Source organism: Macrotis lagotis, chromosome 1, assembly GCF_037893015.1.
Source record: "Macrotis lagotis isolate mMagLag1 chromosome 1, bilby.v1.9.chrom.fasta, whole genome shotgun sequence".
NCBI classification, from domain to species: domain Eukaryota; kingdom Metazoa; phylum Chordata; class Mammalia; order Peramelemorphia; family Peramelidae; genus Macrotis; species Macrotis lagotis.
The window spans coordinates 579,665,429-579,680,868 of record NC_133658.1 but is presented as its reverse complement, the minus strand read 5'-3'; the positions used below and the strand labels follow the sequence as shown (position 1 = coordinate 579,680,868).

The following is a 15,440-nucleotide window of genomic DNA, read 5'->3' as shown; positions in this document are numbered from 1 at the left end:
TGGACCCATGACCTCCCATCTTCTCCAGGACCTTTTCCACACCAATCAAATGGGTATCTTCAATTTTTCCCTTGAAACTGATCTCTTTTCTTCTCTATAAACATATTGAAGTTTCCTCCATCCTAAATTTAAAAAAAAAATCCATTTCTTTCAACTTTAATATCCCATTTTAGCTACTATACTATCTTCCTCCTTTTTTCCCACTGTCAAATTCCTCCAAATGGTTTACGCCTACAGCCTCTACCCACTTACTCCACAACCCCCTGCCATCTGGTTTCTGACATCACCAGTCACCTAAAACTGTTTTCTTGAAGGTCATCAGTGACCTGCTAAACTCCAAACCCTGAGGCATTCTTTTCTTTTCTCATCTTCCTTGTCTTCTCTGCTATGATCAATACCGGCTACCTTCCAGGACACTATAATACTTCAGTTCTTGTTTCTAGCAGACTAGTCTTTCTCTCTCATTTTATTATTACCCTACCTCCTACCTCAGCCTTTGTTCCTCATAATGTAAATATTGTCCAACAGTTTTAGGTAGTAATTCGTTTGCCCAGTACAAGTTGGTGGGGATAGGGATGGAGAAGAATCCTTAGGAAAGAAGCTTAAAACCTAGGAACATAAGTTTCTTTGAGGAGGAGAAGATATCAAAGATATGGTCCCATTGTAGCCACTAGCTATTTGAGTTTAGATCTGCCTTTGTTTGCTCAATTTTTTCCCTTGAGTTTTGTTTCTCTAGCTGCATATCTCCAAGACCAGTCTCTGCAGGATGCCAGTCAGCTTTGCCAGCTGATCATTCTCTGGAACCTGCCTCAATGAAGTCCTCATTCTAATGCATTCATCTCCAAATGGACTCTGAAAGACCCAAAAGAATCTGGGTCCCAAATAATTTTGAGGGGGGAATGATGCAGAGAAAAGATGTAGAGAATTATGAATGTAGAAATTGGGTGGAGATGTAAATTGATACACCTACTCTTGAGATGTAAATTGACTACCATGGAAAAGATATAGAGAATTATGATTGTAACAGAAACAAAATCTGTAATCTTAAAGGCTGCTAATCTTGTCAAATTGGGTGGAGATTCCCATTCTTGATGTAAATCCCCTCATATTGATTCATTGTTTAATGTAAAATTTGTATCCTGATCTCCTTAGGCTTCATCCTCTATCTAATTCCAGGTCCAGTGGAATCTACCTTTGCCCTCAGGATAAGGACAAGCCTATAAAAATCTAGATGGGACTTCTGCTTAGGGTCAGCCTTCTCTGACTCCCTGGCCCAGTCAGGCTCAGCTTGACTGCTCCTTTGTCTCTGTCTTTCTTTACCTACTATTTTCTTATGTGTTGTAACTGCTTTTAATAAATTTTTGTTTTATCTCCACTCTTGCTTTTCTGAGTCTGAATAATGATTCCTCATAGGTAGATCCGAACTCAAGTAGCCAGCAGCTACACCATGGCTATAGAAAGAAAGAATCTATGATAAGTATACCAAATCCCAGGGTCAGAAACACCTTGGTGTTACTGTTCAAGTGGTTACAAACTGGAAGAGAGCAGGACCAAACAAAGCATAATTGGGAAAGCTCTCATCTAGGGTACAGAAATAGAAGGAAACTGTCATCTGATGGATTCCTGTTTGGGGTAATTGTCCTCCCTAGGTAGTTCAATTTTTTTTATACCTGTTGAACCATAAGTGTTGTCCCCTAAATTTTGAAAACCTGAGGCAGAACCTCAACACCCCACCGTAGTGATAGCTACTTCTGACTTTCCAAGGCTTAATCTCCAAGTTTGTGCCTTCTCCCTCTTCACTTTTTCCCCTTGGGAAATTTACGTATTTCCATACCCATATCCAATACCTATATGAGGGTAATTCCTCTTAGAAAATTCCTTAAAATGTGGGTTGAAGAACATACCAACTCAAAGAACCCCATCCCTTCATAGAACTGACCAAGAAGAATCAAGCTCTGGTCCAGGCCTCACTTTCATTGTAATCTGAATCTTAATGAATGCTAAATTCTAATGTAAAATACCATGCAGGGGCATGATATTTTTTGCTCCCTGATTTAGCTTAGTTCCTTAAGTTTAGAGCTCTGCCATACTGAGACCACTGATTATGTGCCTTTCCTATTCTGTCTCTACTATTGAATCTGGGACACTTGATTCTACCATCCACACATTCTTTCCCTTCTTTCCATGAGCCAAAAATACTGTCAAGGATCAGTAAGGGAGAGTATCCAAATTCATATATAATTCATAAGATTAAAGGTAATTGAAACAATGTATGAATGAAAACTACACACCTACCCCATATGGTCTTTCCAACTTAATACTCAATTCTAAAATAAAAGATCAAGAGTCCTCAAACCTCTATGATTCTTAGTCTCCTATGAATTAAAATAAAAATGGCCTCCATCTTGCCAACTTGTGATTGCCTTAGTTGAGTCTTCAGTTTATGATCCTCATTAGGTTCTTGCCCATTACCAAGCCTCCTAATTAATGACATGTTTTTGTACATTTTCTGTAAAATTATTGCCTAATTCATTATTACAATTATTATGATTATTGTTGTTATTATTATTTCTCGACCAAAAGAGGAAGAGGGATAAAGGATACTTTATAATAGAATCATCCTCAAAGTTTACAAAAGACCCTCCTCCCTACCCCCATTTTTCAATTCCATATTATCATTCTCAATCCTTTCCTGAATTCCAGTTCCTATTTCAAATCACCCACTGTCCATCTCTTTTTGGCATATCCTGCAAACTGCTCAAACTAAACTTTTTTAAAACTGAACTCATCTTCCTCTACAAATACTTCCTCCTGATTTTCTTATTTCTTCTAATGAAACCCTTAGCCTATCATAACTAGAAATCATATTTTCTTCTTCTTCCAAAGTCTTAGTTACTATTTGTCCTAGTTCCTGTCAAAATTCCAGACTCTTATTACTTCTTACTCCCAGAATATTTCAGTGGCTTCCTATCTCCCCACATAAATTGTCCCTATATGTCATTGTTGAGTAATCCTGCTAAAAGACAGTTTTAATAAGGAAATTGTCACCATTGAGCTTATCATCACAACTAATTATATAAAATGTATCAAATTTTCCACTCTTTAAAAATAATTTGATGAATAAATGTTGAAAAAAGAAAACAAAAAGAAATAAAAATACCGGCTCCTGGTTCAAAAATCTTTTATGGTCCCCTCTTATCTAAAAGCTCCTTATTTTTTTTTCATTCAAGGCTCTCCACAAAATTATTCCAACCTAACTTTCATTTTCTTTCCCACACCCTCAGTTCTTGTTTACACTGATTTTATGGTCTAGGGCAAATCATTTAAACTCTCAGGGTCTCATTTTCCTCATTTGTAAAGTAAGAGTGGTTGGGTAGAATATACAACTTGATGTCCTCTGAGGTCCCTTTAATTCCTAGAACTACGATCCAGTGAACTACTTTTATCCTAAACACTTCATGTTTTTCCCATCTCCATAACTTTCCATACTGTATCCCCATCTTGGGTCCCACCTGTGAAATCCTACCTGTCTTTCAAGGATTTCCTTATGTCTCACCTTCTGCATGAAACTTTCCCTGATTCCTTCAGGCAAGAAGAAACTCCTTTATAAACTTCCATTTTTGATGTTCAGTCATTTTAGTTTTATATGGCTCTTTCAGAATGCATTTGGGGTTTTCTTGGCAAACATGCTGGAGTAGGTTGCTATTTCCTTTCTCTAACTCATTTTACAGATGAGGAAGCTGAGGCAAACAGTCATAGAGTTAGCTAGTGTCTTAGACCAGATTTGAACTCAGAAAGATGAGTCTTTGTGATTCCAGGTCTGGTACTCTATCCATTGAATTCCCTACCTGTTTCTTCATGCTCATACCATTTTGCTTTTATCTCTCCTATAGATATCACATTCTGCCTTATATTATGTTTATTTGTATCTACATCTTCTCTCTCGTGCTAGATTGAAATTTTCTCAAGGTCAGGGACTATTTGATTTTGATCAGGGACCTTGCGCATAGTAAGCACTCAGTGTTTTATTTTATTTTTTAACTGAATGTCAATAATTTGAGCAAAGAATTCTTGGCAAGTCACAGGTAATGCTGCAATCAACCTTAATTCTAAAACCATTATATAGCCAGTTTGTAGTTTTTGGTTTTTCTTTAGAGACTCATCTACTTCAAATATACATGTATGTATGTATGTATGTGTATACATATGTATATATATGTATATATATATATATATATATGATTTTCTTAAACTGACTTTTAAAAAACTTAATGTGTTGAATAATATTACCATCCCTTTCATCCATTCACACCTTCTTTTCCAGAGGACATGGCTGTAGTCAGTTCATAGAGTGATCATGAAAAAACCTTTGTTGCAGGAAGTAATGGCAAAAATGATAAGATTCTGGGGGTTCTGAGGAATTTAGCATTTTTGAGAGCCTGTCCGAAGGCTGGATATATTTTTTCCCAATGAATTGAGGAAGTCTTTTTATGAGGAATAAGGGGGGGGGAGAAAGATATATCGAGTTAAAGTTACAAACCCCAAAATATTAATAACAAAATCAAAATCCTAACTCATTTTATGCTTAAAAGCCAAAGGATAACAAATCTTAATTTTGTTTTGGAGAAACAGAGATTTCTTCCTTTATTGTCACTAAAGCTCTTGAAGGATTAATAATTTGTGATTTGTCATAGTGTCAATTTAAATTTGCAACTATATTTGTCTTTTCAGATTGGACATCATCTCCTTGTTAGTTACTTGGAAGCTCAACTTTAGGAGTCTCATGAAGATATATGACTGACTTAAAGAAAATTAGGTAAAAAAGAATACAAATTTGTAAAAATGTGATTTGATGGGGAGAAAATTAATTTTTTTTCAGCTTTTGCATGGCAGTGGGATTAGGTGACTTGCCCAAGGTCACACAACTAGGTAATTATTAAGTGTCTGAGGCCAGATTTGAACTTAGGTCCTTCTGATTCCACGGCTGGTGCTCTGTCTACTGTGCCACTTAGCTGCCCCAAGAAAATTAATTTTAAAAAATTTTTATTAAAAAAAATTTTTACTCAGGATTTTTTAAAAATGTAAACTATGTTGACACACAAAAGTATTTGCTTACAAATCATTTCCTATCTATCCTAGATAGCTTAATTATATATATATATATATGTATATATATGTATATATATATATATTTGCTTGCATGTTATTTGATTGTAAATTCCTTTAGGGCAGTGACAGCCTTTTACTTCTTCCCACAGTGATAGCAAGGTTTCTAACACACAGCAGACCAGTAGGCTCTTAAAAATGTTTAATGATTGATTGATTGATTGAATTAGGGAGAGCAAGAAATTTAAAGGTCAAGGATTAGAAATCATCATGCTCTACTGATCAATCAAAAAAATAAAGCTGCGGTATTCTTTCTATTGTAGTTCACTTTAATGAGAAAATGAGGTCCAATTTAAATGAAAATTTTCAGAAAAACATCTAAAGCTTAAAGCAAAGTACAGTTCAATTCAACAAGCATTAAAGCACTTAGCTGCAAGATGGTGCTAGGAGATGGAAATGAAAAGATAAAGAAGAAACTTCCCTTCAAGTAATACACATTCTAGTGGCAGGTGGAGCATAAAATACAAAAGGAAATAAGAAATGCAAATCAGTAGCTCTAACAACTGAGGGGATTTGGAAAGACCTTCTGTGGCACCTTAGTGGGACTTTGAAAGAAGCTAGAAATTCTTAGCTGGTAGTGAGGAGAAGCACAATGTAGACATGGAGGGTACTGGCATAAAACCATGGGGTAGGGGTGGGGGGCAGAGACAGAATGTTAAATATTGGGAATAGCTACCAGGTCAGTTGGACTCAAATGAAGAGTGTACAGAAGAAGTAAAATAAAATAAGAAGAAAGGTTAGTGGGTAGCTACATAACAATGGATAACGTGACTGGTCTGGTCAAGAAGACCTGACTGCAAATTTTATCTCAGATATTTACTAACTGTTTGGCCCTGGGCAAGTCACTTAACTCCATTTGTCTCAGTTTCCTCATCTGTAAAATGAACTGGAGAAGGAAATGGCAAAGCACTCTCTATCTCTGCCAAGAAAACCCCAAATGGGTGCCAAAGAGTGAGACACAATTGAACAAGTGGAGGACAATGTCTTCTCAACGCTCACTTTTGCCAGAGTTGTTCTTAAAATGGGGCATTCAGAATTGAACACAACATTCTACATGTGGTTTGATCAAAGCAAGGTACGAGGGAACTATCGCCTTCCTTGTTCTGATCCCCATGTCCTTCTCAATATAGCCCAATATTAAATGGTCTCTGTCTTATTGTTGACTTCTGTTGGGTTTCCAATAAGGTTGGATTTGAAATGTCAAACTAAGTGTTCTGTATTTTATACTATACTAGAATCAATTGAGCTATTAAGGATTGTTAAATAAGGGAAGATGGGGTAACACGATCAAATTTGTGTCTCAAGAGTTTCAGTTTGTTGACTGTGTAGGGAAATGGAGAGGGGAAATTGAAAATGCTTTTGTAATCTAAGAAAAGAGAAATGTCTCCATGGAGTCACAAAATTTGAATCCACTTGAACCCATTCTTTGTTTTTCCTTTGAGTTACTAATTACCTTTAATTCAGTGGGCACAAAGTGGGTCTTGACAAGTAATCCCATTCATTAACATGCACATTATGAAACTCTCCTCACTCACATATTTGAGATCCTACCATCCCTGAATTCTTACCCATAGCTAACCTGTAAGCCTTCTGGTTTATAAAAGTAGTGAGCCATGTTTATGAAACACAGGTGCCTGGCAGTTTGATTAAACAATCTCTGGGATTTCATTGTCCTCACCCTGCAGCCAGATATACAAGATTCAACTTAATTAGGCTAAGTAGGCATCTGAGAACCTTCATACATTCAGTTGCAGCAGGGAGGCCAAGAGATGGCTTGTAACAAGCTAATTGGCTATAGTATATTAAATCATTCCTCCCCCCCCTCCAGTTACAGAAACTACTTCCACTCAGCACATTTCCACCTGTCTCCTTTTATTCTCCTTAACAGGAGAAATTCAAAAGTAAATTTCATATAGAAAATGTTTCTAAAGTACCAGCAACTCTCAGTTATCCATACAGATAATATGAAATTAAGGATCATCTCTTTTTTAGATTTAGGAAGCCTCTTTTTGAAGGATTTTTGTCCCATGGTTAAAACTGATCATAGAGTCACATGTCTAATGCTGAGAGTAGGGGTTCATTTGCATATTAGGAACCCCTTTGGCAATCTAGTGAAGTCTATGCCAAGGACCTGCAGTGAGGGAATGGCAGGTGAGGCAGCCTCAACCCTTCCAATCAGAGGTGAGACTCGGCTCTGCTTCATCTGCTGCCCTGCCTCATCTGCTGCCCCCTCACCATAGGTCTCTGCTATGGACCCTTCCTCAGATTGATGTTTTTAAATTTTTTTTAAGTAAAATACAAAAGATTTCAAAGGAAACCAAAGGTTAGTGAAAATTAAAAGCATTTATTTCCTATTCAAATTTGTGGACCCATTGAAATCTATCCTTTTACCCCTTAGGAGTCTGCAGATACTAAGTTAAGAACTCTCATCTTGGGAAGGAGAGAAGATTCCATATGTAGATGTAAATGAGTTTCTTTTGCATGAATCTATAAAGACTCAGAAGATAAAGGGGGAAAAAATCCTGGCAAAGAAGCTAAACTCTCTGTGGACAATCCACAAAATACATAAGTAGTCAAGGTCAATCGGATCCATTACTTATTCACCTTTCTTTGATTTATTCTAATCTCAGATTGCTTCTCTCCTGAAAGATCAAGAGTTGAGATCTGTTCAATTTACAAGTACAATATGAGGTAAAGTTGAAAGAATACTTCATTTGAGCTTGAGCTCTGCCTTTTACTTCTTGAATGACTGAAAAAACACCTCATTTTTCTGGGACTCAGTTTCCTCATCTGTAAAATGAGGGGGTCTAGACTCAATGGCTTCTAAAGGTCTAGATCTTTGATCTATGATTCTATGAACTCAGACATTTACTAATGTACCCAAAACTGTTCAGTTTGAGAAATTCTCTCTACAATACCCCCGATGACTTCTCATCTATGGCCTTCACTGGAAGACCCTCTTCCCCCTGCAAGTGGAGCAATCCCAGGGACACCTGTTTTACTTTGGGGCAGCCCTAAACCTTAAGAAATTTTTTCTTACTTCGAATCTGTATCTGGACCCCATTCTGCCTACTGCTTAGGAAACCAAGCAGAATAAGGTGAATCCCTGTTCCAGTCCTTTAGATACTTGAAATCACTCATTCCTGACTGATTTACTAGAGACCAAAGTCCTCAGTTTCTTCAATTGACCTTATTTGACATAATCACTCATCCTCTTACCATTTTGATGACTTCTTTTCAACACTCAGTTTTGTCAAAGTTGTTCCTAAAATGGGGCACCCTGAATTGAACTCAATATTCTACATGTGGTTTGATCAAGGTAGGATACAAGGGGACCATCACCTTATGTCTTTCTCAATGCAGCCCAAGATTAAAGGAGCCTTTGTCTTTTTGTTGACTTATACTGACCTCCCAATCCACTAAAAACCTTGAATTTTTTTTTACATGAGATGATACCTTCTCCATCCTATTCTAGGTCCTCATGACTTCACTCCTAATAATTGCAACTGTTTCTGATGCTCCCTGCTTCCAATGCTCTCTGTCATCTTCCTAAAATATTTCTTTCATTATATCTCAACGTCTTCCTCCCCCCCCCAAAAAAATACCTTCAAAACACCTCCATCAATTAACAAAGTCCAAAGTCCTGTGTCTAGCATTCAAGGCTTTCTTTCACAACTTGTATAGCTAATTTCCTATTAGCTATGAGACTACTATGAGAGCTAAGCCTCTCCTATGATTCCTCAAATATACTTATTCCTGCCTCTGAGGCATTTCTACATGATATGTCTGCCATTTGAAGTGAAAACCTTTCTCCTACTTTCCACAACCAAAACCTTCTCATATTGTAAGTCACAACTCACGTTCATCTATGCCAATGAATTCTTATTTTTCTGACTGCCCCAACACATACTGCTGTCTCTTTTTCTGAATTGGAATAACATTACTTATACCATATCACACACAGCTCCATCTGATTCAAGTACTTCTTCACTCCCAAATGAGAATATAAGCTTCTTGAGAGCAGGAATGCTACCAAAATCTTTTTATCTCCCACAGAACCTAGCAGAAGATTGTAAGGTACTTAGGTAGATTATATGGTATCATAGAGAGTCACGGAATTAGGATTTGGGACCCGAGTTCAGATATTGACTCCATGACTTAATGTGACCTTTAGCCAGTTAGTGAATCTTTCCAAGCTTCATTTTCCTCATCTATAAGATCAGAAACATGAACTAGATTATTTCAAAGGTCCTTTTCCAGCTCCAATATTCTAAGATTTAATGAAGTTAAGTTAAAATGACAAAAAAAATGCTAAAATCAAATAACCTTGAGAGGGAAATAAAGACACAAACCTAAGTCAGAGGGTAATATGAGAAGAGGGGGAGGTTATCAGTCTATAAATCAAATTGAATTATAACTTGCTCAGCTGGGAGTTAAGAAGCCAGGTTATCCCACTAAGTTACTGGATGTCCTTTATCCATCCACTTAACCTCATACACCTGAGAGTTTTTCCTGTTTTATTTTAAACGGGGGAAAATAATTATATCTTGCCTAACTTAGTGTTCCAGAATGAAGATGGCATGTAATGAGGATTGGAATATCACTCTAACAAAGTGAAATATCACCGGAAATATCATTGGAATATCACTCTGAGTGAAAAAGGACTCTAGAGATCATCTTGGCACAGTGGAAAGAAGACTGGTTAAAGAATCAAAGAAACTGGGTTCAATTCCAAATTTGACATTGCCTCTGTAAATTTGGGCAAATCAGTTCATGTCCTAGTGCCTCAGCTTTCTCAATTCTTCATCTGTAAAAGAGATAAGACTAGATGGTCCCTTCCATCTCAAAATCCTACTATTTAATTCATCTCTCTCATTTTTTACAGATAAGGAAGCAGAGATATGATTTGATTGAACCAGAATTTGACCAGAGATGTGACCAAACTCCAAGAGCACCGATCTAACATCCTTCCTTTCAGTGGCTCCCTATTGCCTTTAGTATAAAATGTTGGCTCCTCTATTTATCATTTAAAGTCTTCCCAACATGGCTCCAATCTCTTTCTGCATTAATTACATACTACTTGCCCACAAGCACTCCACCTACTTTGTGTAATTCTTTTTATACACCCTTTCTTCTGTCTCTATACTGTTGTCCAGACTGCTAGCCATCCCTGCAATGGTTTACCTCCTCACCTCCATCTCCTTCAAGCTCAGATGTTACCTCCTACCAAAGGGCTTTTTCCCTGAAACCCTCAGAATCAGGGAAAGAATGTTCCTTGACCCCAAGTCCACTTTTATCCATATTATATTTACCAGTCTGCTTGCCTATTTTTTCTCCCAGGAAATTGTGACTTACTTTTTATGCCAATATTTAGCACATGGCAGGATAATAGGTTTTTAATAAATGCATGTTCATAGGAACATTGGGCAGTTAGGTGGTACAGTGGATAGAGCACTGGCATAGGGTCAAGAAGACATTTCCTGAGTTCAAATTTGCCTCAGACACTTAATAGCTATGTGACCCTGGACATATCACTTACCCCATTTGCCTCAGTTTTCCCATTTTTAAAATGAGCTGGAGAAGAAAATGGCAAACCACCTCATTTTTCTTGCCAAGAAAGTCCCAAATGGAATCTTAAAGAGTTGGACACAACTGAAATGACTAAACAACAAAGCACATAATAATTAATAAATGCATGTACATAGGATCATACATATAGAATAGGAAAGAACCTTAAAGGTCCACCAAGTCTTAATGTCCTCCTCATATTAAAAGATGAGAATATAGAAGCCTAGGGAGGTTGTGACTTGCTTGAAGTTACACAGCCAGTAAGTGTCTGAGATGGAATTTGACTCTTCCTGACGTCCAACATTCTGTCTCTGACAATCATTGAATTTCTACTATGTCACACTGCCTAGACTTGGGAGATAGACAAGTATTTTCATAAACAATAATTCCAAAATAAATGCAAGAAGTTCTTATATGGACATTTTCAAGAACTTTTATATTTGAAAAAAATGAGGTTTCTATTATTATTGAAGAAACAAAAATACTAAAGAGAGCTTCAAAGAAGACCACATTCTCAACACTGAGGCACTTCTACAGGGATGGAAGAGGTGGGCAATCTTATCATCACCTGGCTTGATGAAATGAGAACCCAGAACCCAGTCCTCCACATAAAACAGCATTAGTCAGTTCCCCAGATGTGCAGACAATGCAAACTCTCCGTGGGCACAAATGTCAATGTTCCTAACTGAGGGAAAGTTATTCCCATCAAGCAACGGAAGTTAAAATGTAAAGGCATTCTCAGTATTTCATCTAAGCCTAAACACTTAAATATTTTTTGTGGCTTCCAGGGTTTTCTTAATATACATTGTGAAAGGGTGACTGTTTTGTTTGACTATTACTCTCCTTGGTAGAGAAACCAAATAGAGTAATCACCACACAAAGAGATCATTGAAGCTTTACCACAATAATTCTAAGGAAAGCTCCAGAACTAATGGTTTAACCAGGAGAAAAGAGGGGATAAAACCTGCTACAATAAAGTCTGTTTGGCCTATACAGCATCTAGTACAATGATCCCAGTCTATTGTACACACTTAATAAATGTTAGCTGATTCAAATGAATATTTGAAAGGTTTAGAGGTGTTTGGGGTTAGGGTCAGGAAGGAAACAGGTAGACCAGGGATCAGAGGAACATAACCAACTTAACCACAGACACTTAGTAGCTGTGTAACCCTGGGCAAATCACTTAATCTTATTTGCCTCAATTTCCCCAGCTATAAAAATGAACTCAAGAAGGCAATGCAAACCATCCCAGTATCTTTGTCAATAAAACCCCCAAAAGAAGTCACAATGAGTTGGACAGGACTGTAACAACCAAAACAATAGAACAAGAAAATACAAAACCAGACTCTGATGTAACAGACTAAACAGACATCACCATTTTAAGATAAGCTTCTTTTGTTGGATGAGAATAGCATCCCAGGACTGACAAGGCAGAATGGTCTCTTTCATAGGAACTGCTGATGCAAACATTAAGACAGACAGGAGATTTCCTCATTTCCACCAAACACTTCCCACACCTTCCTGCCTGTGCCCCCTGTTCTTGCTATTCTCTGCTCTTAGCAGTCTCTTACCATTAGCTCTCATTGCTACTATCGGCATCCTCTCCATCCTTTCAGAAGCAGTGCCAATGCTACTTCCTCTCTGAAACCTCCCCAGACTCCCATAGAGTCATGAAGTCTCCTTTCTTGATCTTGGAGCATTTTATAATTCTGTGTACTTATATTCTGTGGCATTAATTAATTAATATTCTGTGGAATCTCAATGGCAAGAGAGTTTATTGTTGATTAGTTGTTTTCAAATCAGCCTGCTCTTTCTGACTGGGGTTTGGGGGTTTTCTTGGCAAAACTACTGGAGTGGTTTGGCATTTCCTTCTCCAGCTTATTTTACAGGTGAGAAAAATGAGGCAAACAGAGTGAGGTGACTTGCCCAAGGCCACACAGTGTCTGAGGTTGGAATTGAACTTAGGATAATGAGTCCAAACTTGGTGCTCTATGCATTGTGGTGCACCTATCTACCCTTAATTTATCTGGTCCTCTCTTTCTCTGACTATACAGAGAACTGGCTCTGAAGTCAGGAGGATGTGCATTCAAATCTAGCCTCACACTCAGTAGCTGTATAACCTTGGGCAAGTCACTTAACCCAGATTGTCTTGAATCCTGAATTACTTCTGGTCATCCTGATTTATATCTGGCCACTGGATCCAGATGACTCCAGAGGAGAAAGTGAGGCTGGTGACTTAGCACAGCACCCCCTCACTCAAGTCCAATTCATGTGCTTGTCATGGCATCACCTCCCTGTTGACATGGTCTTCTCCGAAAACAAAGGACAAACATCATTATTGTGTATTTCTATTAAAAGTGGTAAGGGGAGTAGAGGAGGCAGGGTACTATGATATGTTTAACAACAAACTCTTCAAAAAAGTATGCATTTTTCATTTTAATCTGCATTATTAACATATTCTCCATGACTTTCTAAAATCAAGACAATCAAGAAAATCAAACTTAAATTACAGTATATGCCAATTTTTTTGAGGTGTAAATGATCACACTAAAAATTTAACCATAAGTTCCTGAGCACTAGTATTAACTGGCTCCAGTCCTCCCCTGTATTATCCCCTAATGGATTATAAGAGAACAAGAACATTTTCTTTACCTTTGTGCTCCTCACATGCTAAGTGCTTCATACAGGTTTATGGAAAGAATAAAGGAATGATGAATGAATGAATAAGTAAATGAATAAAAAAATTTTCCCACTAACTAATGCATTAAGTTGTTCATACTTTGGGGATTCTCCAATATTATTCACTTTAAAAGTGAATAAAAATACAAATTTTTTAAATTAAAAATAAATTTTTAAAAACTCCCCTCTCCTCCATCCCTATCTGCTCTCCTTCTGCTCTTTTTCTGGCCCCTACCCTCCCACATATGGAATCCACGACTCAGATTTCTAAGCTCAGCCCTTCAACTCACCATGGAATTCATCGCAAAGTGGTTGTGCTGAGTCTGTAAGTCCAAGGCATGTTGGTAGCTGACTCCAATCTCAGTGTGACTCTGGAGGAATAACTCTTTGTTATGGCTGATCCAATCAAACATCTGTGAAGAACAAGAAAAGGAGCCATAAACATTTGACGCCTTCTTGGGACAGAACTCCCAAAATGAAAAACTCCAAAAGCTATAACCAGGGCCTTTTAAGAGAAACCTGGGCAGTCCAGATCCCCCCAAAACCTGAAGATTTTGTGTGTTATCTTTCATTGATTCACAGGTTATTCATTTAATGTCCCAGAACCCAAAATTTGCATCTTTCCATTCTTCCATTATTATCATTAAAAACCTAGGTTAAGAGTCAGGTTACAAATTGTAAAGTACCTTTTTTTTTTTTTTTTACAAAAATCCATTCAATGATTATCTCATTTGTTCCTAAGAATTATCAGGGCTAATACTGAGGATTGAGACCTAAGGAAAATGAGGCTCAGAAGATTAAATGCTTTGCCTAAGATTACACAGATTTAGAACAGGGAAGAATCTTAGAGGTCATCCAGTCTATTGGTATTAAACTCATATAATTATGGGGCAACTAACATGTTCAGGATGCCACATATTGACCTAGAAAACAAAGATAATATTACCATTATCTATGTTTTATTGTATTTATTTATTTTACTAAATATTTCCCAATTACAATCTGGTTCAGGCAGTACTTGGGAGTGTCTTAACGCTATGTGTTTGATACTGCTGATCTAATCTAACCCTATTATCTTACAAAGGAGGCAAGTGGGCCCTAGATCAATAATTTGCCTAAGGGCATCCAAATGGTAAGGCAGGAACTAAAATTTGAATCCAGAAACTCTAGTTCTAAACCCATCACATTTTACCTCATAGCTGGGATAGGGTCATTACTCAAACCCAAAGTCTACTGCCTTCCACCTTCCTGCTCTTTCTTGTGGGGTGGTCCAAAAGGAATTAGGACAGCTAGGTGGTACATGGGTAGAGTGACATGCCTGGAGTCAGGAAAGCTCATCTTCATGAGTTCAATTCTAGACTCAGTTACTTTCTAGCTATGTGATCCTGGGCAAATCACTTAACCTTGTTTGCCTCAGTTTCCTCATCTTTAAATGCTCTGGAGAAAGAAATATTATACTATTCCAATATCTTTGACAAGAAACAAGGATATTGAGGTCATAAAGAGACAAAAACAACTGAAAGACAAAAAAAAAGACAACAACAAAGGGCATTAAGCATTAACACTGTCAGTTAGCTTATGTCTAAGTTGGATACTATGACTTAAGTCATGTAACAGTGGGTTGGAGACATTGTCTAGACTAGCCAATACCTCTAAAAAGGAATCTCTTTACACTTTACATCAAACCATTAGACTGTGAGCTCCTCAAGGATAGGACCTGCAGCGCCAGGCTCCTGTGTATTATGTGTATTAACTGTGTGTTAAACTGAATGACAAATTGTCATCCAACTTGAAACTCAAATATGGGAATAAACTACTACTTCCTGAAGCAACCCATTCTATCTTTAGACAACTTGAACTATTAGGATGTTCTCTTTCTTATGAACCTCCATTTGACTCCTTGCTACTTCCATTCATGCTCATAGTTCTCTCCTCTGTGACTCCTTTATCTCTCTGGGCTATAAAATGAAGCACTGGACTTGATGACTTCTAAATTCTTTTCCCGCTCTAAATCTATGATCCTATGA

At 37.4% G+C, this 15,440-nt stretch overlaps 1 protein-coding gene and 1 long non-coding RNA gene across 11 annotated transcripts in view; one reads left to right on the top strand and one right to left on the bottom strand.

The window, feature by feature from the left end:
• The window catches only part of LOC141507233 (uncharacterized), a 32,053-nt gene extending 21,790 nt beyond the window's left edge, over positions 1–10,263 (top strand). For both annotated transcript variants that reach the window (XR_012474105.1, XR_012474106.1), the window contains 2 exons: positions 4,732–4,816; positions 10,052–10,263. This is a non-coding gene — a long non-coding RNA (uncharacterized LOC141507233). The remainder of the gene's footprint in view (positions 1–4,731; positions 4,817–10,051) is intronic.
• The window catches only part of KALRN (kalirin RhoGEF kinase), a 1,044,937-nt gene that overhangs the window by 556,124 nt on the left and 473,373 nt on the right, over positions 1–15,440 (bottom strand). For all 9 annotated transcript variants that reach the window (XM_074214684.1, XM_074214682.1, XM_074214689.1 and 6 more), the window contains one exon: positions 13,704–13,826. In XM_074214684.1, coding sequence (XP_074070785.1) covers positions 13,704–13,826 — 123 coding nt within the window. The remainder of the gene's footprint in view (positions 1–13,703; positions 13,827–15,440) is intronic.